The sequence below is a fragment of the Ranitomeya imitator genome, chromosome 7, assembly GCF_032444005.1.
Source record: "Ranitomeya imitator isolate aRanImi1 chromosome 7, aRanImi1.pri, whole genome shotgun sequence".
NCBI classification, from domain to species: Eukaryota; Metazoa; Chordata; class Amphibia; order Anura; family Dendrobatidae; genus Ranitomeya; species Ranitomeya imitator.
Genome location: NC_091288.1, coordinates 48,980,212 through 49,003,854, shown reverse-complemented (window position 1 = coordinate 49,003,854; position 23,643 = coordinate 48,980,212). Strand labels below are relative to the sequence as shown.

At 42.0% G+C, this 23,643-nt stretch overlaps 1 protein-coding gene across 1 annotated transcript in view; it reads right to left on the bottom strand.

Moving 5' to 3' along the window:
- AGPS (alkylglycerone phosphate synthase) overlaps positions 1–23,643 on the bottom strand; it is a 196,532-nt gene that overhangs the window by 7,524 nt on the left and 165,365 nt on the right. Inside the window, exons 18-19 of the mRNA XM_069733205.1 lie at positions 22,454–22,553; positions 20,220–20,277 (exon numbers count right to left, since the gene is read on the bottom strand). Of these exons, the coding sequence (XP_069589306.1) occupies positions 20,220–20,277; positions 22,454–22,553 (158 nt within the window). The remainder of the gene's footprint in view (positions 1–20,219; positions 20,278–22,453; positions 22,554–23,643) is intronic.

The following is a 23,643-nucleotide window of genomic DNA, read 5'->3' as shown; positions in this document are numbered from 1 at the left end:
TTCTATCCCCTGTGACTAAAGGCCAAGTTTTAACTATCTTCCTTTGTTCCTGGAGAACATGCCCCTTTGGATCATTGAAAGCTTTTATTTAAACTAAATAGATTAGTTATAGATACTCTTTAAAATATGCTCCATTATTAATTTTTATTTTTTATAAAAAGAATCATGGTGGGAAAAACCCTTCCACATCTTTCTAATTTCATTAAAGAAAATGTGTCAAATAGTCCTATACGTTATAATGTGTGCATACCTACCAAGAGCATGTGTCCCTCCACTCCATCACCGTTTCGTCTCGCTTCTTCTGGGGGTCGTAGAGGGGGAGGGACAGACGTTGTTTGAGGCCCACAGACAACAAAAGGATCTACTTAGGTACCACTGCCTCTAAATCATTATATTGTCATGATTGCCTTACTTGCAGTGATGAACGAATGTGCTCGGATAAAGTGCTATCAGTTAATGCTCAGTTGATAACCGAGTGACTTCGGCATGCTCGAAAAATATGTTTGAGTTCCAGTGCCTGCCTATCTCGTGGCTGTTTGACAGCCGCAACACATGTGGGGATTACCTAACAAACCGACAATCCCAGTTGTGGCTGTCGAACAGCCACGAGACATGCAGCTGCGGGGACTCGGACATAGTATTCGAGCACGCCAAAGCCGAGCATGCTTGAATTACACCTTATCCCAGAACGTTCACTCATCACTACGTTCTATTCTTACTTTACCTAGCTCTAGTTTATCTGGCGTTGAGGACTAGTAAGGGTGCACTCCTTATCATCAGCACTTGCACTTTATTAACTTCCACCATATATGTCGGATCAGACACCCTCTATTTTCCCTTATTTTCTTGCGCTGGGTACTATTTCGATCTTACTATGTGTCCCCTCTTTTTAAGGTATTCCTTGTGAATAGATTATTTTAAATCGGTCTTCAATAAAATTGATTTTTTACACTATTTATCTGCATACTTTCTCTTATCCCGTGATTACAAAATATTCAAGGAGTGTCGATTTTATACTATTCAATATCCATCTAATTTTCATTATGTATCCTTTGGAATCCCATACAGAAAATCCTTGATAAATCTCTTATTTATCGCGCCCGCACATACAAGTCACCGCCGCGGCTTCATGTTAATCTTCCTTTTAATAAACGAGCCCATAGATAGTTTCTGGTTCTCATAGGCTGAATTATTATAGGTAGGTAAAAGGCAGAACATAATCTGCCTGCGTTTCTCTTACTGCTGTCTAGAACGTAGCTGCGGGGAATATGTCCTGTGGTTATAGATGCAATTGTCCTGAAAATACTTCAAACAACTGCACAAACAAGATGGAGTACATCAGAGCCTCAGCGGGCGGTCCAGCCGCCAACGTGCCTGCCTGCCTGCTCATCCACCTCAGGAAATACAGCAATTCCACAAGGAAGGCAACCAACGTGCGAGCAGCCACCAAACGGCCATTGCATATTTAATGAAGTCGCTCGCCAAGTGCTGGAAAACAGAAGGTGCTTGGAGTGCATCATTAGTTCTGTCAGAGTGATAATTTACACATCTATCTTGTCAAATTTTCTATGGTTTACACTTTTACTAGAATAAATGTAATGTGCATTTGATTAGCAGAGTGGAAACAAAGAAAGGAGAAGAAGGGAAAGGAGCAAAAATCGTCCATAGATGGCTGTGAGATAGGTCTCTGGATTGTGGGACGTCTACTGGGACGTGGTCCGAGAGGCTGCGATAACCAGAAATACAATGTACTCTACTAGCGTTGTAAGAAGTCTCTTTACTGCAGGATGTAAGACTCCATTTCTGGAAGCGGAGAAGCTTAAAGAGTAACCGTCGCTTTAATTGTTATTTCATAGATCAGTAGTAAACGTGAAACGAAGCAACTTTCAAATAAATCTCAGAGAAATCGGCTTCTTTCCCCTCCTGGACTGATCTTTCACTCTCAATTCATACCTGAAGTCTAAAAAATCTGTATTTAGTGCAAACAGAAGTTACCGTTACGGAGATAAAAGATGACAGTTGGTGATTTTAAAGTTCTATGGAGAGGGGAGGAGCTAGAGGCGGAACGACATTCCGCTGTAAGTTCCATGAAATGTAATGAGCACCAACGGTCATCTCCTAGGTCAGAAATGGGAGAATCTCTAGTAACTGAAGAGATTTAACTTGAGCATTAAGAATTTGGAGAATGAATGAGCATAAAAAGCAGACTTCTCTGATAAGATATATTATAAAGTTTCTTAATTTCATCTGTACTACTGATGTACGAAATTATAACTAAAACAACGGCTACTCTTTAAGGGCACACAGTTTTTATTTGTGTGGTATTAAAGTGGATCCACTCCAAAATCTGCATAATAAAATATTACAAACACTTTGAATTTGCTTCCACTTTTTGTAAATGAAAAAAAAAAAATCCCGAATGAGCAGCAGGTAAAAAAAAAAAAAAAAGTAGGGTAATTAAAAAGTCTGCACCAAAAAAAAAAAGAAAAAAGAAAAAAAGCCCCCCAAAACCCTCAACTCCTCCAAACCATCAGAACCAAAAACGTTGTGAACAAAAAAAGAGAAGACATTTTTCTGCCTCGGTTAAAAGGAAAAAAAAAAATTCCTGAGTATATGTTCAGAGTTTTGCTTTATTTTCACCATTTTCTGCAGCATTTTTTTCCTTATCACTTTTTTGTATTAATAACAGGATTGTATATTTTCTGTAAAAAATGACTTGTCTACATAAACAGCTTGCTTTAGAAATCTGGCGTAAAACTTTTTTCAAGGTCTCAATTTTTGGAAAAAAAAACAAAAAAACAAAACCTTAAGTCATTTGACGTTTTTAAACCAGGTTCAACTACTTTTTATGAAAGAGGCGATGATTGGAGAGAGGGGTGCTGAGAGCACAGTCCAGCAAATTAATCATAATTTTGTGGCACACGATAGGCATGAATTACAAACTAAATGTACTCATAGCATATAAAAACGCCAGTCTTGATTCATCAGCCCTGTTTTTAATAGGTTTCCAGAGATCCATCTCTCCTGTATCAAGAACTCTCAAAAACATTTGTGAATAATATTTGCGGGTCTACATACAAAGCAGCATTATTGGTTGTAGAAATTTCCATACAGGTGAAAGAGGTTATTTTGAAAAAGTTGTGTACATTTCAGAAATAACTTTGCTAAGTGTCAAGATATCCTGGAGGTTTTAAAAAGTAAGACCACATAGGCGGCATTTCCACCGCAAAATTTGCCACAGATTTATTGCATATTTCACAGATTGCATTGCAGACGATATTTAAAGAAGCACTTCCATTAAAGTCTTTTATCTTCTTAATATATTGTACTCATTATATAGCACTGTGTACTTACAATTGCTCATTTTACCTTTCTACCCAGCTAATTCTACTCTTTTCTTTTTCCCCTTTTCACCATGTGACCCAGCTACTCCTCTCCGTTCTCCCCCCCCCCGCCAGGGATTAATGTAGTGAGTTAAGGCTCCTACAGGGAAAATTGAGCTCCTGTTTCTACATAGAGCTTAGAAGGACTCAGCTAGTCAGTTATTAATCACGTGATGTCATAGACCTAATGGAAAAGAGAAGAATTATCTGGGTAGAAAGGCAAAATGAGCAACTGTAAGTGCACAGGGCTATATAATGTAATGACTGCAACATATTAAGAGGATAAAAACTTTGATGGGAGGGCTTCTTTAATCCGCAGCGCTGGTCAATTTCCGATGCAATGTGCACATGAGGATTTGTAGAATGCGTATAACTTATATTGAAAAAATAAAAATAACTTAAAAAAATTAAAAAGCAAAATATAATAAAAATAATTTGTGAAAAGCCTTTTCAATATTTACAAATTAAGAAAAAAATTAGTTATAAAAACAAAAAAAAAAGTGCTAATGTTTTCATGTTCTGGTGAGCAAAAACTGATCAGACTCACAAAGCATGGAAAACACCCCGGCTAAGCCAGAAACTGGTTCATTTTCATAATGAGCGTGGACAACAGTAATAAATACAAATTACTAATACATCCATTCATCTTCATTCAACTCTTGAGGCAAAAAAAAAACACTTGAGAAAACAGCGTCATTACTTTTATTTGGAGCCTATTCATTATCGGACCCATTGATTACGAGCCAATGATTATAGATCTTGTCCACCACTCACAGATCAACTGTAACAATTCACGCAAGGGTCAAAGGCTACGCATCAGCCAAAGACCCCCACAATAGATTTTTTTTTTTAAAAGGGACAACAGTAACAAAAAAATGCCACAAGACCAATAATAAAAAATAAATAAAAAATTAAATGAGAAAAATATACATTTTAATTGTGTATTATTGAAGGCAATATTTTAAATATAATTGTAGGTTAAATATTACATATAATTACCAACAATTATATTTAAAAAAATGCCTTCAATAATACACAGTTAAAATGTATAGTTTTCTCATTTATGTTAAAATAAAATATTTTGGCTTTTTCTGGTATAGTAAGGTAATGGTGCAAAAAAGGATTTAAGTTCCACATAATCAGTGTTAATTCTACTTAAATGCAGACAGTTTTGCAATGTAGAAAATACTCCATTTTTGGATTATTTTTTAGCATTATAAATCTTTATTCTTCAATCACAATATTTAAAAAAAAAAAAAAAAAGCAGAAAGCGTAGCCCTCAACTCACCTTGCCTAAGAAAACACAAAAGAAATGGAAAACATTTTATGTCTTAACAAAGGTCAAGAAACCAACCACTCTGGGACAAAAGTAGTCTAAAAATTATACCAATTTTTCGGTCTATATTAACAGATACAATAGTTATCTTCTTCCTGTTTGAAAATGAGTGAACAACATTTATTATGATCTTTTAGGTCTTGGATATTAAATTTCACTACCTACTTGCATAACTGGAAACTGCCCCTGTGGAATGCTATATAATTATACAATACCTATAAAGAGAATAGTTTAGTGTGGGGACGAGAGGGAGTCTTCGCGGGACACATCAGCCACCAATTGTGAAGTAATCTAAACTGCATTGACACCACTTGAACCAAGCACAAAAAATCTTAACAGGCTGATAAAGAGGAGAAAACAGCAACTTAAGTGGTGGAATAATAAATCAAAACAAGTCTATAAAAAATCTTCAAAGGATTCTGTAGTTATGAGGTCAGCCTGAGCAGCGGTCCTTCATGGTGGACACGCATTGATCATGAATGGTTAAGAGATGAATGTACAGAAAGCTCCACCATACGGTTACTATTTATTATTTTTATTGTAGCACAAGACAGATGATAGTGGTTATTTTCCAGCAGTTGTTTTTATGTAACTGGGCTCAGGTTCTGTACCGGGAAACAGAATATCTTAACCCGTTATATTATTCTAGATTGTGAGCCCTCGCGGGCAGGATCCTCTCTCCTCCTGTACCAGTTGTGACCTGCATTGCTTAAGATTATTGTACTTGTTTTTATTATGTATACCCCTCCTTACATGTAAAGCGCCATGGAATAAATGGCGCTATAATAATAATTATAATAATACTAATAACAATTCCACCGGGGGGGGGGGGGAATCTGATGTCTATTATCTGCATGATCATTACATGAGCAGGACACCACACAGTCAAAATATATATATATATATATATATATATAATGCCATAATGAAATTTAAAAGTTGTATTTGAAAATAAAAGTGAAAAGAAGAAAAATAATCTATACAACAAAACTTTCCCTACAAGAATTCTATAGAATATCAATAAAATTAGAAGCTCGCAGAGCCATCATACATCACATCATGGAAATGTTCTTTGAGGAACAACTTTCACAAATTTTTTTGTAGAGAGAAGGTCGGTACCGCTAATCGAGGAAGGGTCCCACACATCACACAGACCTCCAATCCTAAGGACAAGATCATTATGTTTTTTTTCCCCCCAGGATTAAAAACATAAATAATAATAATCTTTATTTTTATATAGCGCTAACATATTCCACAGCGCTTTACAGGTTGCACACATTATCATCGCTGTCCCAGATGGGGCTCACAATCTAGAATCCCTATCAGTATGTTTTTGGAATGTGGGAGGAAACCGGAGAACCCAGAGGAAACCCACGTAAACACGGGGAGAACATACAAACTCCTTACAGATGTTGTCGTTGGTGGGATCGGAACCCAGGACTCCAGCGCTGCAAGGCTGCTGTGCTAACCACTGCACCACCGTGCTGCCCACATAAAGTTGTGAGAAACTGTAAAATGCACCATCTCCACCAGACTTTACACCATGTTTCACGAGGCGTGACAAACACGACACATACAGTTTATACAACAAGTTAAAGGAATAATGTGGTTTAGGGAAATAAAGTTTAATTTATGGAATTATATAAAGTTTTTCTATTAATTTCTCACACTTTTCACGAACCCTGCTTGCGGTCTTTCAGTGGGAACCGTCATTCTTTTCTCTCTCCCGAGCATAACACGGACGCGATAGATGCTGGGACAGTTCGTTACACCACAGTTATAAGAGCGGTGTAACAAGGCAAACACTTGTTGGATTATTGAATGTCCATCACCCATTTTTAGCTGCGGGAATTAAACTGAGAAAGGTATAAAAAAAAAAAAAAAAGATAATACTAATACTAAATTTTAATAAAAAGAAAAAAGTTTGTTTTATTTTTAGATGTTGAAATTTAAACTAAAATGAATAAATAAAAACTGGTCCCGGTCTCGGGGTTTCACGGTTCCTCAGCAGTAAAGACTGAGGGCTGACCGGCTCCTCATTTACAATAACAAGTGCTGGGAAGTGGAGTTAAGCAGCATTTATACTTCCTCATAGCCTCAAGTCTTAGACTACATCTGTTTTCTTTAATACACAAAACTGGAGTTAAAATAGCTCCATTTATCACAGCATGATTGTAGGCAGACAAACCAGCCTGTCTGTTTCTAGATAGTGAAAGCAACTGTTATTAATCACAATTACAGGACCCACACTACAAGAGAAATAGCATCAATATTTGTCCCTCCCCCACCCCAGCCCTTCGCCCTCTTTTCTTGCCGAAACTCCAAAGCTTGGCTAAGAATGTCAGGCCACGTCCTGAAGGTCAGTAAATAAAGAGGATTTAATTTCGTTAGTTCAGAGCAGCAAGTTCACGTGCCACATGTTAAAACAAAGCCAATTTTCATTACCTTCCATGTATGAGCCAAGCTGGAAGTCTTAAAGACGACCAGTCTGGTCAAGGCTTTGCTCAAGAGTAACTTCCACAAAAGTTTCAAAACTTTCCTCAGTTCTTCATAGAGAGAAATTGTGGATGTTTTCATCACTGATGTGAGGCAGTGACCCGTTACAGCTAGGGGCGCTGTATGTGCTCCTCAGGTTACGCATGGAGGCGTAATGGTGTTAGTGAGACGGTGACCGTCATCATTGTGAATGGCCGGTATATGTCGTAGAGGAGATCCTCTGTGATGTAAGCCAGTAATGTTGTGGTTTTGGGTCCTGTAGCCCCACAAGTGTTTGTGTAGTTGTAAAGGGAGGCTTACAGGGTTAGTCGGAGAGCTGGACAGGTCTGATTAACCACACACACCTCCCACCTATAGGGGTGGCTACAGTGATATAATGTGACTGAGGTCTGGTCACATGGGAGAGTGTGTGGACCTGAATGGTCGGTGTATAAGGTCCTAGATGGACGTGAAGGCCTGTGTGTTGGACGGTCCTATGAGTGGACGGACGTCCTGAATAGCACACAGAGGCCGTGGACCTGGATGGCCTCTGTGTTAGAAGGTCTTGGGAGTAGGACCGGATTCCTGAAGAGCACGAGGTGAGGCCATGGTCCTGCAGAGCCTGTGACGGCTACTGCGTTGGGGAAGCTACCGTCCTTAAGTGGGTCTGAAACTGATGGGTGGCCTGGTGAGCAAGGCTTGGTCCGGAACATTGATCACAGTTAGGCAGTTTCCCTGAGAACGAGGACTGACAAGGAGTCAGCGTGTGGAGCATGAGCTCCTGGAAGGTAACCCAGAGTATGGGGGACTGTGTGCACTGACGAGGGTCAGTTAATGAACTGTGTGGTCTCCCACAGTAACTCGACGAAGTGAGGTCCAGCGTGTTTAGAGACTGCAATCTAATGTCGTGTAATGCTATGTGAGTAGAGACATTGATACGGGGCACGAACACCCCCGAAAACTAGTTAGAGGAGGACTGGCGGGTGTAGTGTCTGAAAAGTGATTGAAGCTGTGTTTTATGAAGTATCTGCTATTGGATCAGACTGTTGGTTCTTGTTATGTTCCATGGATGTAATGTAGTGGACTTTACGTTATGCGGTTTATGATGCCTGAATAAACTGAAATGGACTGTTTAGTGGAGAAAATCGTGCCTGTGTGACTGAATCCCGTTGCTAAGCAGGTTACCCTCAACACATGCAGTAAGCGCTATCTTACACAGAATACAATGAACTTTTTGAAAATTACTTGGAGCTTTAAGACAAGTTCTGAGATTTTTTTCTCTTTACTCAAAAAAGATACAAGTACCTTTGTACAACACAAGTACCTTTGTGTAATCTCGTAGCCAGGATCTTTATGAAGTGGTCTTTCTGGGAAGATACACAGATTGTCTACAAGGATAGAAGTTGGCAAAATATAAAATCCTCTAACCAACCAAAGGCCCTAATACCAGCGAGTGGCATATAAGGGTATATTCCCTAGATAAGCGCTGAAACTATGAGGTAAGCCTTCATACAGTCTCTGATTCTGGAAGAACCAGCTGACCACCTACTGGTTATGGGGGTTATGATGGTTATCTAAGGTGCACGGCTAACTCAAAGAGGACCCTGTCATCAGGTCAAAAGTGGCCATACAGCATTCTTATTTTATTCTCGCCCTTTTTTTTTTAATGTACTGTAAGGTTCCAGAGATATGGGCCTTTTTAGTGCCAATTTTTGGGGTCTTTATAAGGAGGTCCGGCTCCCAGGATACTCTGTAGGCATGTCCTTAGGCGGTGTTGCTTAATGCTTAATTACCCTCTGAGCCATGACTCTTTCGTTAAAAGAAAACATAAAAATTTCCAAGAAATAAAAGCACCCATATCTTTGGAACCATATTGAAAAAAGCTATGAGGGGGCACCACGGTCAGTGGGATCACACCGAGACCTACATACGAGCCAATCATATAAAGGAAGAAAAACAGGAATGGTCTCATAAAAGGGGATCACCACACATATGGATAAGGCACTAGTAAAGACACAACTTTATTAAGACACCATATACAAGTAGCAAAAATACTGACAGTTAAAAACATTTAAAAACATATACTTTATACAAAAGGCCCATAATAAGGCTACAAGGACTAAACAAGTAATGCTAAATACTCTCATGGACAAAGGCGGCCAATACCACCATGCCTACATAGACAGCTCTGCCCCTCTCACAAGTATATAATAATGATGTCAAAATGTACTATAAGGCCATGTTCACACTTTGCGGTGTGCTCTGCAGGTTTATCCCGCAGCGGAATTGATAAATCTGCAAGGCAAAACCGCTGCGGTTATCCCTGCAGATTTATTGCGGTTTGTTCCGCGGTTTCCGCTGCGGGATTACTCCTGTACTATTGATGCTGCATATGCAGCAATATGCAGCATCAATAGTAATGATAAAAATAATAAAAATTGGTTATACTCACCCCCTCTGATGTCCGGATCTCCTGGGCGCTGCACCCGGCAGTCCGGTTCCAAAGGTGCTGTGCCGAGAAGGACCTTCGTGACGTCCCGGTCATGTGACCGCGGCGGCGTCACGGTCATGTGACCGCGACGTCACCACAGGTCCTGCTCGCACAGCAAACCGAAGACCGGACGGCCACGGGCAGCGCTGAGAGGTGAGTATAACATTTTTTATTTTAATTCTTTTTTTTTTTTTTTTTACACTATTTATGCTTCCCAGGCCTGGAGCACATTATCCGCTTACTTCCCGCAACGTGGGCACAGCCCCATGCGGGAAGTAAGCGGATCAATGCATTCCTATGGGTGCAGAATCGCTGCAATTCTGCACAAAGAAGTGACATGCTGCGGATTGTAAACCGCTGCGTTCCCGCGCGGTTTTTCCCGCAGCATGTGCACAGCGGTTTGCGGTTTCCATAGGGTTTACATGTTAATGTAAACGCTATGGAAACTGCTGCGGACCCGCAGCATCAAAATCGCCGCGGATCCGCGGTAAAAACCACAAAGTGTGAACATGGCCTAATAAACTTGAGGTAACAGAGCCCTATTAGTACAAAAAGTGTCCGCATAGAAACACCCAAGCAGAAAAGTAGTCTGACGAAGCCACCTGTAGGTGGCAACAAGCGTTGGGCTTCTGCATAGCCCTAACCAGGACTTTGTCTGCTTGCACACCCGCTCTGCACATCTCATCTGGGTTTCATTGGTTACCGTGCCCTGGTATGCTCAGTTTGTTAGGTCTATGTGCAGCTTTGTTATCTTTATTCAGTGCTCTGGTGGCTTTGGGTTTGTGATTACTTCACACTATTTACAGCCTTCCAGCCTATATACGTCAGTTCTTAGTGATTGTGAGGTGTGCCTACCCTTCAGGACTTAGTATACTTCGCTACTTTTCTGCTTGGGTGTTTCTATGCGGACACTTTTTGTACTAATAGGGCTCTGTTACCTCAAGTTTGTTATAATACATTTTGACATCATTATTATACACTTGTGAGAGGGGCAGAGCTGTCTATGTGGGCATGGTGGTATTAGCCGCCTTTGTCCATGAGAGTATTTAGCATTAATTGTTTAGTCCTGTGTGTGGGTTGTAGCCTTATTATGGGCCTTTTGTATAAAGTATATGTTTTTAAATGTTTTTAACTGTCTGTATTTTTGCTACTTGTATATGGTGTCTTAATAAAGTTCTGTCTTTACTGTTTTTCTTGCTTTATACGATTATCTTTGGAACCATATAGCAGATTAATAAAAAAAAGTCTCAGGTCAGCCGTGGGAATAAAATAAGAGCAAAAACTGACCACTTTTGTCCTAAAGATAACTTTTCTTTAAATCAAAGCCTCATCTATCTATCTATCTATCTATCTATCTGTCTGTCTGTCTGTCTGTCTGTCTGTCTGTCTGTCTGTCTGTCTGTCTGTCTGTCTAGATAGATAGATAGATAGATACACTCAAAATGTTGGAAATTTTAGCCTAGCAGATAAGCAAAATTGGAAAGATGGCCTCTGCACCCAGATTGTGGCTCCTCTGACTATCCCAGCATGCACTGGGGGTACTAAACTGAAGCTTCATCACACAAAGTAGTAAAAAAAGAAAAAGAAGAAAAAAAAAAAAGTAGAGCAGGTAGGTAGTGTAGTGAGGGAACAATGGGGACTTTTTAATTAAATGTATATTAGAAAAGATTATGTTATGACATTAAAAAGTCAAACATTTAGGATTAAAATAAATGTTCATTACGGACCACCCCTTTTAATAATTTTTTTTTATGCCAGATAAAAAGTCAGTGAACTCCTTTATCCAATCTCTGCAACCCAGCCTGACTTACAGCTTCTACTGAGCAATGTGATCTCTCAGCAGGGAGGAGGGACATTGAGGAGCAGTCAACCAGACTAGGTGGAATAAGGCTGCCGTCACACTCGCAGTATTTGGTCAGTATTTTATATCAGTATTTGTAAGCCAAAACCAGGAGTGGAACAAATAGAGGAAAAGTATAATAGAAACATATGCACCACTTCTGTATTTATCACCCACTCCTGGTTTTGGCTTACAAATACTGATGTAAAATACTGACCAAATACTGCTAGTGTGACGGTAACCTGAGATTGCATCAAACCTTAGAAAGTCGCAAAACATGCAGCCGCAGGGCCTCGAACATGTTATCCGAGCGCGTTCGCTCTTCACTACTAGTTAGTTAATGTATGCAGTTTATATTGTGAAATAAGATAAATCCTGTTGATTTTTTTAATGTGGTTATTTGTAGCTGCCCAGTTACTTGTATTATATTTTTCAAGATTCACGTTATTCTAATATTTCGCCAGATGAGGAGCTGCCTGTATTACTGCCGTCACAAAAACTCTGCTGCAGACGCCAATCCAGAAGCCTGCACCGTGTTGACTAGAGAACATCTGGATTAAATGGATATATCAGAAAGAAAATAAACCGATGCATGTTGTTAATGTGACAAAACCTGCACGTACTGTATGATCAATGTCGTTTTGTTTTTGTAACGGCTGAGTTAACTAAACCAAAACACTTTGGTCTGGGTTACAAAGTCTTCCCAATTATACCGGCTGCAAGTACCCAGACGGTGTTAGAGTGCCATTGTTCATCTGGATTCTGTTAGTGACATTCAAGTGTCACCTCTTACACAGTTTACTACAGTTAAAAAATAATGGTTTAGATGCTAGATCATTGGAAAATATTTGGCTTTACAGGCCTGAATATGTTCATAAGAGGATGCATGTAATCTCATAACTATTGAGGCAATAAGGTGCATTTATCTACAACGATTTGCTTACTAATTACCGCAAAATTATTGAGCAAAACGATTTGCACGACTGTAGTCCGGTGGTCATAACAGCACAGCATGGCACCTAGACCAGGTCACTACAAACTTCATACTACCTGCAGGCATCTTCGGCGCCTCTTCTGATTAGAAGGCCCCTAAACCTTGTCCGCGAGTCCCTAAACTGAAGAAAGCAGTAATGCGAATGTGTGACTACCATATTGCATTCAAATTGTGGTCGAGCATCTCAGGCGGTAACCTTAAAGGGAACCTGTCACCCCCAAAATCAAAGATGAGCTAAGCCCACCAGCATCAGGGGCTTATCTACAGCATTCTGTAATGCTGTAGATAAGCCCCCGATGTATCCTGAAAGATGAGAAAAAGAGGTTAGATTATACTCACCTGGGGGGGGGGGCGGTCCGATCCGATGGGCGTCGCGGTCCGGGGCCTCCCATCTTCTTACGATGATGTCCTCTTCTTGTCTTCACGCTGTGGCGCAGGCATACTTTGTCTGTCCTGTTGAGGGCAGAGCAAAGTACTGCAGTGTGCAGGCGCGGGCCTCTCTGACCTTTCCCGGCGCCTGGGCACTGCAGTGCTCTGCCCTCAACAGGGCAGACAAAGTACGCCTGCGCCGGAGCCGTTGCGTGGAATACAAGAAGAGGAAGTCATCGTAAGAAGATGGGAGGCCCCGGACCGGACTGCGACGCTCATCGGACCGGACCACAGCGGGATCGCCGCTGGGTGAGTATAATCTAACCTCTTTTTCTCATCTTTCAGGATACATCAGGGGCTTATCTACAGCATTACAGAATGCTGTAGATAAGCTCTTGATGCCAGTGGGCTTAGCTCATCTTCGATTTTGGGGTGACAGGTTCCCTTTAAAGATTACCCATCACCAAGGGCTCAGAGTGCTGTTATTCTAAGTGCAGTTACCAAAGTGTATAGTAGAAATATTCCAGAAATGTAATCTCATGATATATATACTTCAATATTGCCATCACTCCTGATTGGACAATCTATCTTTTACATAAGCAGGTATGTTCCCCTATGTGCAATACTCTGCATATTAATTGAACCCCATTCACAACTGTGTCTCTGTTTGTGCCAGTATGTCTTCCTCCTGTTCAATTCCCTGTGTTGGTAGCAAACTTCTGTCTGCGAATTTACTCCATTCTCATATTTCTTAACTGTCTCTCCGTAACTCCTTGCTTCTATTCAGGCTTCTTTCATGTGTAATTATTTAAGATGTATAAATCTAGAGGGCATGGACTCGGACCATGGGCTTGGACTGTAGTTATTCTAAGTGCACTTTTCGAAATGTATAACTGAAGTATTCCAGAAATGTCCCAGGAGTGACCAGAAGGGATTAATCACTAAGGTGCTTGCTTTACTTCTGTTAAGTGTGAACATCTTACTTAATTCACAATATTTCAAATCTGTGAATTACTCATTGTTCCAATGTTTACTTCTGAATTTTCAGTTTTATTTCGCTTGATGATTTGTGCTTTATTTCTGTCCAGTGTGGATTTTTGTCTTTCTGGCATAGTAATGGCTGCTATGGTCTCTTGCTAATTGCTTATTCAACAAGGCAAACTGGTCCTACACCCCAGCACACACGTCTAATAAATCCAGTTCTGGCTTAAAGAGAGTATGTGTGCTGGGGCACATGGGAAATTTATTCTATTCCAAAATGTTACAAGCGTATCGCCAGTTAAACATGGCAAATGGACCGGGCAGGAGATCGGTAGGATATGCCAGATATGCAAATAAACATGCTTCTCTTTCAGTAGCACTACACCATCTAATCTCCTGATCTCTTCGCTTCTTATATGTTCTAGCTGCCATTTCCTTTCACCTTTACCGCTCTTTAACATATTTCTACACAGTCTCTACACATCATCCCCTCTCTCATCCACAACACTGAGGCCTTATTGACATGTCTCAATCAAGCAAAACCACCCACTACCACCATACAGCGTACAAAACTCTCACACAAATCCTTGAACCACTTCTCTTTTTTCCTCCTGCTACTCACTGGCGACATCTCTCCCAACCCTGGGCCTCCATACACTACTATACCTAACTCTTATCATGCAGCAGATAGAAACCCTGCCAATCTTACAAACATTCAGTGCATGCATTCTCTTGTCTCTTAATTGTGCCCTTTGGAACTCACGGTCAACGTGCAATAAACTCCTCTACAGCCAAGATTTCTTCCAAATTCCCTTAACCTTCTGGCTCTCACTGAAACCTGGATCCAGCAGTCTGACACCTCCACAACGGTTGCTCTCTCGTATGGTGGGCTACAATTTTCCCAAAACCCCAGACCTGAGAACAGACAAGATGGAGGTGTTGGTCTGCTCCTTTCATCACAATGTGCTTTCCAGGTCTTTTCCCCGGTTCCCTCAGTTGGGTTTCCTTCTTTCGAACTCCACACTGTTAGACTCTACAAACCCTTCTCCCCGCGAGTGGCGGTTGTCTATCGCCCTCCAAGCTTCTCCCGTCAGTTTCTGGATCATTTTGCCACTTGGCTTCCACACTTCCTATCCTGTGATATTCCCACTCTCATCATAGGGTATTTTAACATCCCCATCGATGACCCACTCTTCCCATCTGTTTCTGATCTTCTTTCTCAATTGGCCTTCCACAGCTTACTAACGCTCCTACACAAAGACGGTAAATAATCTGGACCTGGTCTTCTCAGGACCCTTCTCACTGCATGACTTTACTAACTCCCCTCTTCCACACTCTGCTGACAACCTGCTTTTCTTGCTCGTCAAGAACGGTCTCAACATCCAAGACACCCCCACTTACCACACACAGAAATCTACGTGCCATCTATACCCAACAGTCTATGAAAAATCTACAGATATCTTTAGCTTTCATCTCCATCCTCTTGTGTCAAGACTGAGCATTGTCACATTATAATGATACATTGCAGAGCACCCTGGAGGAAGTAGCATGTACAACATAGAACAACCTGGCATAGATGGCAGCCTTGGCACACGCTGCAAACACGATTGCTCAAGGTGTGCCGAGCGTCTGTGGAGAAAATCACTTTCAGCAGATTGTTTCGTCCACTATAAAATCATGCTCAAAACTTCTAACTCTGCTCTCCATCTGGCTAAACAAGTCCACTATACCACCTTCATCACATCTCTAGCCAAAGATTCATAACGAGTCATAGAAACCTTCCACTCCCTCCTAAGGCCTAAAGTACAGACCCCTATCATCAACCTAAGCGCTGACGATCTGGCCACTTATTTCCTACAAAAAAGAAATCATATCCGTCAAGACATTTTTGCACAATCCCCTCAGAGCCTGGACCTCCTTCCCTCCTGCATCACTTTCCATCTTCGAGTCTATCGAAAAAGAAGTGACGAGACTTCTCACTTCTTCTCACCCTACAACCTGCAACAGTGACCTTATTCCTTCACATTTCACTACCCACCTATCAAATATTCAACCTCTCACTTTCTTTCCCTCTTCATTCAAACACGCCATTATAACCCCTTTACTTAACCCCTTAACGACCGCCGATACGCCTTTTAACGGTGGCAGTTAATGGTACTTACTCCTCTGCACCGCTTTTTAATGGTGGTGAGAAATAAGGTTATAGCACCTCCCAGCGTCGGAAAATCTCCGGGGTTTCAGCTACCGGGGGTAGCCGAGACCCTGGAGAACATGATTCGGGTCAATTTAAACAGTCTTCAATCTTGTGATCGCCGTTATTCACCGAATAACGATCGCAAAAAAAAAAACTCCGATTTCCCATTCATTTTTCTCTCCTCTGATATGATCTAGCATATCAGAGCAGAGAGAAATGGGGTCCCCTGAGCTCCCCCCGTTACCTCCGGTATCCCTGGATTCTCCAGCTCTGTCCTCCGGCGTCTTCTACTTGGAATAAAATGGCAGGCGCAAGCGCCGCGTGTCCATCTAGATCTACCGGCTGGCACCAATAGGAGATTTTGATCACTGTGATAGACCCGATCACAGTAATCAAAAAAAAAAAGTAAATCAAACCCCCCTTTATCACCCCCTTAGTTAGGTAAAAATAATAAAAAATATATCTATATATTTTTTGTGCATTCTTTGCGGTTGGGGCTACATTTGGGGCATTGGTGTTACAACCTGGTGCCAGTCATTGCACTGGTTACCCATTCGCTGCAGAATACAATACAAACATATCTCTCTCACCCACAAAGCTCTCCACAGTTCTGCACCGACCTTTACCTCCTCCCTCATTTTTGTCAATCATCCTTCATGTGCCCTTCGCTCTACAACTGATCGAAGACTAACATCCTCCATAAACCGAACCTCGCACCTCCATCTCCAAGGCTTCTCTTGCTCGTGCTGCGCCAGTTCTCAGGAATACACTACCCCAAATGATCCGACTAATATCTACATATATACTCATGTATAAGCTGAGATTTTCAGCACATTGTTTTGTGCTGAAAATGCCTTCCTCGGCTTATACATGAGTCATTGTCCCGAAAGCCGGCGGGGGAGGGGCAGCGGCGACAGGAGCCAGTTAATAGAAGACATCATACTCGCCCTCCTGGCGCTGTTGCTGCATCTGTCCCGGCGGCTCTTCCTGTGCTGGGCGGTCACGTGGTATCGCTCATTAAGGTAATGAATATGCACTCATCTCCACTCTCTTAGGCTTGGAGCTCATATTACTGTGGTACCACGTGACTGCTCAGCACAGGAGAGCTGCAGTGCTGGGACAACGGAGATGCGGCAACGGCGCAAGGAGGGTGAGTAGGACGGGTGGGGTGGGGTGGGGAGTGAGCTATGCATACAACGATGGGACGGGTGGGTAAGCCATGCGGGATCGGGGGAGCCATGCATACAAACAGGGGGAGCCACACAAAAGGACAGGACGGGCGGGAGCCACACATAACAGGACAGGACGGGGGAGCCTATTACCAGGACAGCAACAGGGGGAGCCACTCATAGCAGGACATGGACAGGGGGAGCCATGCATAGCAGGACAGAGATGAAAGGACAATGCATACCCCGCTTATACTCTAGTCAATAAGCTTACCCAGTTTTCAGTGGCAAAATTAGGTGCCTCGGCTTATACTCGAATATATATGGTAGCCCCCATGTTTTTAAGTGTGCTTTAAAAACACATCCGTTTAGACAAGACTATCACCTCAACTCGCTAACCTAACTCTCCCCTGTTCCCTCCTAAATGTTATGAATTGGAGTGAAGGACAGCATCCAGGTGAAAAGACTGGATGCGGTCATTCACTTCAATTCATGGTATGTACTCTTCCACTTGGGTCCAGTGGAATTAGGACGAGCATCCATTTGTCAGTTGTGCTGTCAGCCTAACTTTCTATTTTTGATCCCTCCTAAATGTTAATCATAGTCTGCTCCTTCCTATTCATCAGTCTCCACATCTTCCATACCTCCAATAGCACTCGGTAACTACGCTCAGACATTTCCTGGCTGGTGCCCCGGTCAGGCAACTTTATATGAAAACCCAAATTCTCCCTGACAAAGCCCAAATGTCCAGGTTGTGGGATCTCGGCATGCATAGCAGGATTCCATATCTTCAATGGCCACTCTCACAGTGAAAGAGCTAAATATTGCTCTTGGCTTTAACCCTGACGTGTACTTTACTAAAGGTACCTTCACACTGAACAATTTAACAACGATATCGCTAGCGATCCGTGACGTTGCAGCGTCCTGGATAGCGATATCGTTGTGTTTGACACGCAGCAGCGATCTGGATCCTGCTGTGACATCGCTGGTCGGAGCAGAAAGGCCAGAACTTTATTTCGTCGCTGGATCTCCCGCAGACATTGCTGAATCGGCGTGTGTGACGCCGATTCAGCGATGTCTTCACTGGTAACCAGGGTAAACATCGGGTTACTAAGTGCAGGGCCGCGCTTAGTAACCCGATGTTTACCCTGGTTACCAGTGTAAATGTAAAAAAAACAAACACTACATACTTACATTCCGGTGTCTGTCGCGTCCCTCGGCGTTCTGCTTCCCTGCACTGTCAGCGCCGGCCAGCCGTAAAGCACAGCTGTGACGTCACCGCTGTGCTTTACTGCCAGCCGGCGCTCACAGTGCAGGGAAGCAGAGCGCCGGGGGACAGACACCGGAATGTAAGTATGTAGTGTTTGTTTTTTTACATTTACACTGGTAACCAGGGTAAACATCGGGTTACTAAGCGCGGCCCTGCGCTTAGTAACCCGATGTTTACCCTGGTTACCAGGGGACTTCGCATAGTTGTTCGCTGGAGAGCTGTCTGTGTGACAGCTCTCCAGCGACGCTGCAGCGATCGGCATCGTTGTCTAGATCGCTGCAGCGTCGCTAAATGTGACGGTACCTTAAGGGCAGCCCCAGATTAGCAATATTTTCTCTTTAAGGGCACAACAACACAGATTTGACTAATTTGTAATGGATTCCCTGGCTAACTCCCATAGTTCTGACATGGATTTGCAAGTTGGCATGTAGATTATTCCCATTAGGGGGTTTGTGTACACACATTTTAAATCTAAAGAAAAGTGTCTTTTTTTATACATTTTTAATTGTTAACCCATGCATACGTTTTTGCCTTAATCTTAAAGGGCATATGCTTTACATTTTCTTGATGATGTACTTTTACAACAGTTCGAAAGACCTCTTTACTAGTGACAAGCAAACGTGCTCAGATAAGGTGTTATCCGAGCATGCTTGGGCATTCGAAAAATATGTTCACATCCCCACGGCTGCTCGACAGTCGCAACACATGCAGCCATGGGGAACTGAACATATTATTCAAGCATGCCGAAAACGCTTGGTTAGCACCCGAGCACGTTCGCTCATCACTGCTCTTTACCACTTGACACTTCATTACTGATACACAACTCATGGAACGAGTCATGGAATTTCACTGATCCCACTCCTTACAGTGTAGGTTATACAGCAGACATCTGCATCTAACTGCTAACTTTGTTGTTGATAACTAGTGATGAGCGAGTATACTCGTTACTCGAGATATCGGAGCATGCTCAGGTGGTCTCTGAGTATTTGGTGTGTGCTCGGAGATTTAGTTTGTGTCGTTGCAGCTGAATGATGTGCGGCTGCTAGACAGGCTGAATATATGTGGGGATTCCCTAACAAACAGGCAATCCCCATAAGTATTCAGGCTGTCTAGCAGCCGCAAATCATGCAGCTGCAACGACACAAACTAAATCTCCGAGCACGCCCAAAATACTCGGAGACCACCAAAGCATGCTCGGAAATCTCGAGTAACCTCGCTCATCACTATTGATAACCTCTTAAATGACGCTGTCACCCACTGACAGCAGCACTTGAGGAAAATGGTTCTTCCTGTGCATCCTTTGGAACCCCCATCCATGACATGATTGCAGGGTACAAATGAAGGCCCCTTTGCTGCATTGATGTTATTTCCATAAAGCCCAGCTGAAATCATAGTTTCATATGACTGATTTGTATAACTTGCATACTAAACATTGTAAAGGAAAAAAAATCCAAATGCCAAAATTGCATTTTTTGGGTTGCCACACCTCCTATGAAAAATGCAATAAAAAGTGATCAAAATGTTGCATGTGCACCAAAATGGTACCATTAGAAATTGCAGCTACATTGACAGTAAAAGTTATGTTTCTTAAAAACAGCAAAAATTGTGTATTTTAAAAGGTATAATAGGTGAGCTCCCGCAATGCCTCCTAAAATTACTACAATTTTGTATTTGATAAAATGGCAGACTCTACAGATCACAAAATAAAACTATGTGTTACCTCCATGGTGATGTGAAAGGCTCCCACCGTTAGCGAGAATCTCTTCCCTAGCAGCAAACTGGGGGAAAAAAAATAGGTTTACTACAAAGCAAATGCAGAACAGTTCATCCAGAGAGTGCCGATCAACAGCTGCTTGAGGGCTTGTCCAAAACATGACTGCTTTCCTCCAAAAACAGCTAAAACAGGTTGTGTGTGGTACTGCAGCTCTGCGTCATTCACATTAATGACGTTGAGATCTGTCTGCAGCCTGTGCTTTCAGAAGAAGACAGCCATGTTTTTTACTCCTGATCAACCTCTTTAATATACAATCATGGCCAAAAGTGTTGGCACCCTTGCAATTGTTACAGAACAGTAAGAATTTCACAAAATTATTACAATTACATGTTTTGTTAGACACGTTCATTTTCCTTTTGTGCATTGGAACAACATAAAAAGAACAGATTAAAAAAAAAACATGCAACCCCAGAAACGGTCTGGACAAAATCGTTGGCACATTTCCAAAATTGTGGGTAAGCAACTTCGTTTCACGCATGTGATGCTCCTTCAAACTCATCTGTGGCACGTAACAAGTGTGGGCAATATGAAAATCACACCTGAAACCAGAATAAAAGGGGAAACGTTAACTCAATCTTTGCATTGTGTGTCCATGTGTGCCGCACTAAGCATGGAGATCAGAAAGAGAAGAAGAGAACTGTCTGAGGACTTGAGAACCAAAATAGCTGAATAATATCAACAATCTCAAGGTTACAAGTTCATCTCCAGAGATCTTGATGTTCCTTTGTCCAACATATTCAAGAAATTTACAACCCATGGCACTGTAGCTAATCTCCCTGGTCCTGTACAGCAGAGAAAAACTGATGAAAGGTTAGAATGCAGGAGAGTCTGGATAGATAAGCAGCTTCAATCAAGTTCGAAAGAAATTCAAGCTGTCCTCCAGACTCAGGGTGCATCAGTGTCAGTGGCAACTTGCAACATTTGAATGAAATGAAACGCCATGGCAGGAGACCCAGGAGGCCCCCACTAATGACACTGACATAAAAAAAGAAGACTGCAGTTTGCAAAAATGTAAACGAGTAAGCCAAACTCCTTATGAGAAAGTGTCTTGGAGACCGATGAGCCCAAGACAGAGCTTTTTGATAAAACAAATCATTCTACTGTTTACCGAAAATGGAATGAGGCCTACAAAGAAAAGAACACAGTGCCTACAGTCAAATATAGTGGAAGTTCAAACATTTTTTGGGGTAGATTTGCTGCCTCTGGTAATGGGTGCCTTGATTGTATGCAAGGCATCATGAAATCTGAAGATTACTAAAAGATTTTGGGTCCCAATGTAGTGCCCAGTGTCAGAAAGCTGGTTTAGCAACCTGGGTCATGTGTCTTCCAGCAGGACAATGACCCCAAACATACTTCAAGAGCCCCCAAAAATGGATGGAAACAAAGCGCTGGAGAGTTCTGAAGTGTCCAGCAATGAGTCTGGATCCAAATTCCTTTGAACACCTGTGGAGAGATCTTAAAATTGCTGTTGGGAGAAGACAACTTCAAATAAGAGACCTGGAGCAGTTTGCGAAAGAAGAGTGGTCCAAAATTCCATTTGAGAGGTGTGAAGTTCGGTGATGGTCATAGGAAGAGATTGATTTCAGTTATTTATTCCAAAGGGTGTGCAACCAAGTATGAACTTGAGGGTGCTAAGAATTCTGTCCGGACCATTTTTAGGATTGTGTGTGAAATTAAGTCCAATTTACCATTTTTTTTCTCCGTTCTTTTGTGTTGCTCCAATGCACACAAAGGAAATAAATAGGTGTATGACAAAACGTGTAATTGCAAGAATTTTCTGTGAGAAATACTTGATTTTCTGGAACAATTTCAAGGGTGCCAACACTTTTGGCCATGACTGTAGATTTACCTGGATTGTTGCAATTCCACACCCAAACTAATTCTACAAGATATAAACTGGGTGAAGCTTCACTTCTTAGGCTCATTTCTCATATTCAGGAACAGATCACATCCACAATACATCTACATTTAAACCTCAATTAATATAGAAAGTAAAGTTCACATAAGGACCATATTGAAAACAAGACAGATTGCCATTAAAAAAGGAGCTCTTGACACGTGGAGCATGACAAACTGTAATAAATATGCAACAAATTGTATACGAGTAGAAAAGTACAAAACGTCATGGTAAATATACTCTATGACCAGAAGGTTTAGTGCCGGCCTCCACAGCAGATTACCTCAATTTCTTCATAGACGTGAACGGGGTCACTTATCCCTCTGTAATTAAATGCAAAGTAGAAATATACACAGGCACCGGCATCGTAGGTCTGCGTCACCCTAAAAGAGAGGATAAATAACATGTATGGGCTGTATGTGGACCACAGGGACTCATAAAATAAGCATCATGTATGTACCGCCTTCACGTACGACAAACCTCGGTCAAGATGACATCAAGCCGGTTAATATTCTACAGCAGAGATGGCCACCCTACCGTTCCTGGGGAGTCTCTGACTTTCTTTTCTATCTTGGGAAACACTTAAAGGGGTTTTCGAGAAATAAAAAAAATGCCCGCTTTCTTCTAGGGCCGTATCCGTATCGCAGCCCAGCCCTATTGACTGATTGCGTTTTTTTGCTGCTGCATTAAATGGGGTTTCCACTACAATATTGACTAGCTCCTCCTTAGGATGGGCCACTAAACCATGAGTGGGCGAGGGCGTCCCGTTACCGGGTTTTGGCCCCACATTCCGATATTGACGACGTATACCCTATCTTGAAGGCCCCCATACACATTAGACAAATCATCAATCAAGAAATAACTTTCTCTCCCGAATTCTCCATACACACAAGGACCTGGGGCTGACGGCCTATTCTGATCTCCCGGCGAACAAAACGATCAAGAGCTCAAACACCGCATGCCAGATCCTTCTCTCCCCCGATATCACCTCCTTACACATTAAAAGGTCAACCTATCCTGTTAATATCCGTGGTTTTGATCGATTTTAGGGTAATGTGTATGGAGGCCTTAAAAGGGGGATTTTAACTTTCAGCAAAGTAGACCACAAACTTTTACTACCATGATGGTACTCATTCTCTTACACTCCAGGACAAGTTCTCTGCCGGTCTCGGTTGTGACTGCAATCGGGATATCACGTCTACAGAACACATCACTACTGCAGCCAATCAGCGAGCTCGGCACGAGCCGCTGAGCACAATGATTGGCTGCAGGGGTGATGGGCAGTGCAGTGGCAGGGGGCTGGAATGGGGCGAGAGAGTACCAGCTGGCTTTGTTATTCTCCATTTAAAGTCCATTTTGCTAAAAGTAGAAAAGCCCTTTAAGGATACGGTCATCAAAGTTGTAAGAAAACCCTCTTTAATCATAAACTAATGCAAAAAACAAGGAAAACGCACATCTGGGTATAATCCATAT